General features: G+C 49.5%; 1 protein-coding gene across 1 annotated transcript in view; it reads left to right on the top strand.

Moving 5' to 3' along the window:
- EML6 (EMAP like 6) overlaps positions 1–1,862 on the top strand; it is a gene marked incomplete at its 3' end in the record, with an annotated part of 77,678 nt that overhangs the window by 63,067 nt on the left and 12,749 nt on the right. Inside the window, exon 29 of the mRNA XM_027898215.1 lies at positions 1,808–1,822. Coding sequence (XP_027754016.1) covers positions 1,808–1,822 — 15 coding nt within the window. The remainder of the gene's footprint in view (positions 1–1,807; positions 1,823–1,862) is intronic.

The following is a 1,862-nucleotide window of genomic DNA, read 5'->3' as shown; positions in this document are numbered from 1 at the left end:
TGGAGGGCAGGTTTGGGGTGAGGGAGGGCAGATTTGTTGTGAGGGAAGGCAGGGCTGGGGTGAGGGAGGGCAGGTTTGGGGTGTGAGGGACAACAGGTCCCAGCAGATCCCAGTGTGTCCATGTGTGAGGGATGGTGGGTCCTGGTGTGGCAGGGCCAGCCCGGGCTGAGTACAGGAGCTGTTTAGGGAACATCTTCCCAAGGTGTTGAGAACAATGACCTTGCTAAAAGTAACAACCCTCAGATTCCATTCCCAAGAGATTACCCTCCTTAGTAATCCCTTGTTTCCCATCTGGACCCTGCTCTGGAATGACAGGGCCTGGCTGGCCCCACCATACCTCCTGCAGTACTTTTGGATTTTTTTTTACTTCTTTTTTTTAAAGAGTGCATCAGCATACATGTGAAATCATAAGTGTTATAACCATGGTAAGGCTTTTCCACCGCTACAGTTTTGAAAAATAATTTAGATTGCTATTGTTGTTTCCCTCTAGTTCTGTTTCAGCTTTGCTTGGATCCACTGTATTTGGGAGCAGGGTATTTTCCTGCTGAATCCTATTTTTGTTTGTTAAGTTTGCTAAAAAGTGGTAAGAAGTAACAGCGGGAAAAGTTGGTTGTAAAACTCCTGTGTGTGTTGGGATGGAAAAATCCAAGGGTTTAGAATTCACAAAATCTTTAATCCCTTCTTACAACTCTAGGAGTTCTGCAGCAGTCTGGGGGCACTGGGGAGTCCCCTCTTGTGGAGGGCACTTTTAAAAGCTGCCTGTGCATTTTATCTGAAATGAACAGTATATTTTTTTAGATCCTGGATTTTTTTTCTGTTGTCCCACCCATCCTCCGTCTGACCTCTCTTTGGACCTCTTTCTCTTCTCAGGAGCAGTCCTGCCCATGTTTGTGTAGCATCCAAGTGTGTTCCCTCTGCAGTTCCCAGCCATGTGAATCCCCACGTTTGTCTCCGTTTGGATCTGCAGCTTTTCCCTGCCCATTCCTGCTCAGCCCATCACCTAAGAGTCAGGACACTTACCCATCTGTTCCTGCTCCAGTTCTCCTTGCTGGTCCCTTTCATGTGACACTGTTTCTGAAGCTTCAGTTCTGTTTCCACTGTCCTCAGAGGAGAATATTTGTGGGTTTGCCACGGTATTCCTGCTGATGATGGCATCTCCAGGCAGGCAGCAGTTACATCCTGTGTTCTGGAAACAGGAGTTGGTTATATCCCCCTCCCACAGAATTCGTCCTAATGCTTTTTGATCTGCTTTTTCTCTCTTGTGTTTTCCATCTAAACTGATCTGACTTCCCTCCCACCCTTAGCTTGGCCCTGTTCTCTGAGATCACCTCCCCTTCCCCCCTCAGGGTGCCTCGCTCTCCCAAACCCCCTTCCCTGTCCCCCAGCCCAGCTCTGGGTGTGTGTGCCTGTTATCCTGTGTGCTGCCTGTTCCCCCCAGCCCTGCTGCTCTCCCTCCAGGGCCATTCCAGAGGGTGTCCCTGCCTCCCTGCCCTGCCTGTGAGGGCACCTCTTCACATTTCTGCAGGAAGGGGAGGGGGGGAGAGTTTGGCAGTTGGAATGGGGGGTTCTCTCACTGGCACAGCCGTGTGTGCTGGTGTGAGAATATCTTGGAGGCTGTTGTGAGTAACAGGAACTTTATTTGCTGTATTCGCAGTACCTGAAGGACTGAAAGTCCCCTAATGTCTGACTGTGTCTTATCTGTCCTGGAACTCACCCCTCCCATGACGTAATGACACTCGTTGATTTGAAATTGCTGGAGAGAAACCGTTAATGCTTGTGTTATGTTTTGACTTGCTTTCCTTTGGAGGCAGGGAATTGTCAAGTAAGTACTGACACGGAGCCCAGGAAGAGCCCAGCTCGCT

Source organism: Empidonax traillii, unplaced genomic scaffold, assembly GCF_003031625.1.
Source record: "Empidonax traillii isolate 1590-97213 ecotype Southwest subspecies unplaced genomic scaffold, ASM303162v1 scaffold584:size400879, whole genome shotgun sequence".
In the NCBI taxonomy this organism is placed as follows: domain Eukaryota; kingdom Metazoa; phylum Chordata; class Aves; order Passeriformes; family Tyrannidae; genus Empidonax; species Empidonax traillii.
Note: the sequence above shows the minus strand (reverse complement) of the source record. Positions and strands in the feature narration are given on the sequence as shown.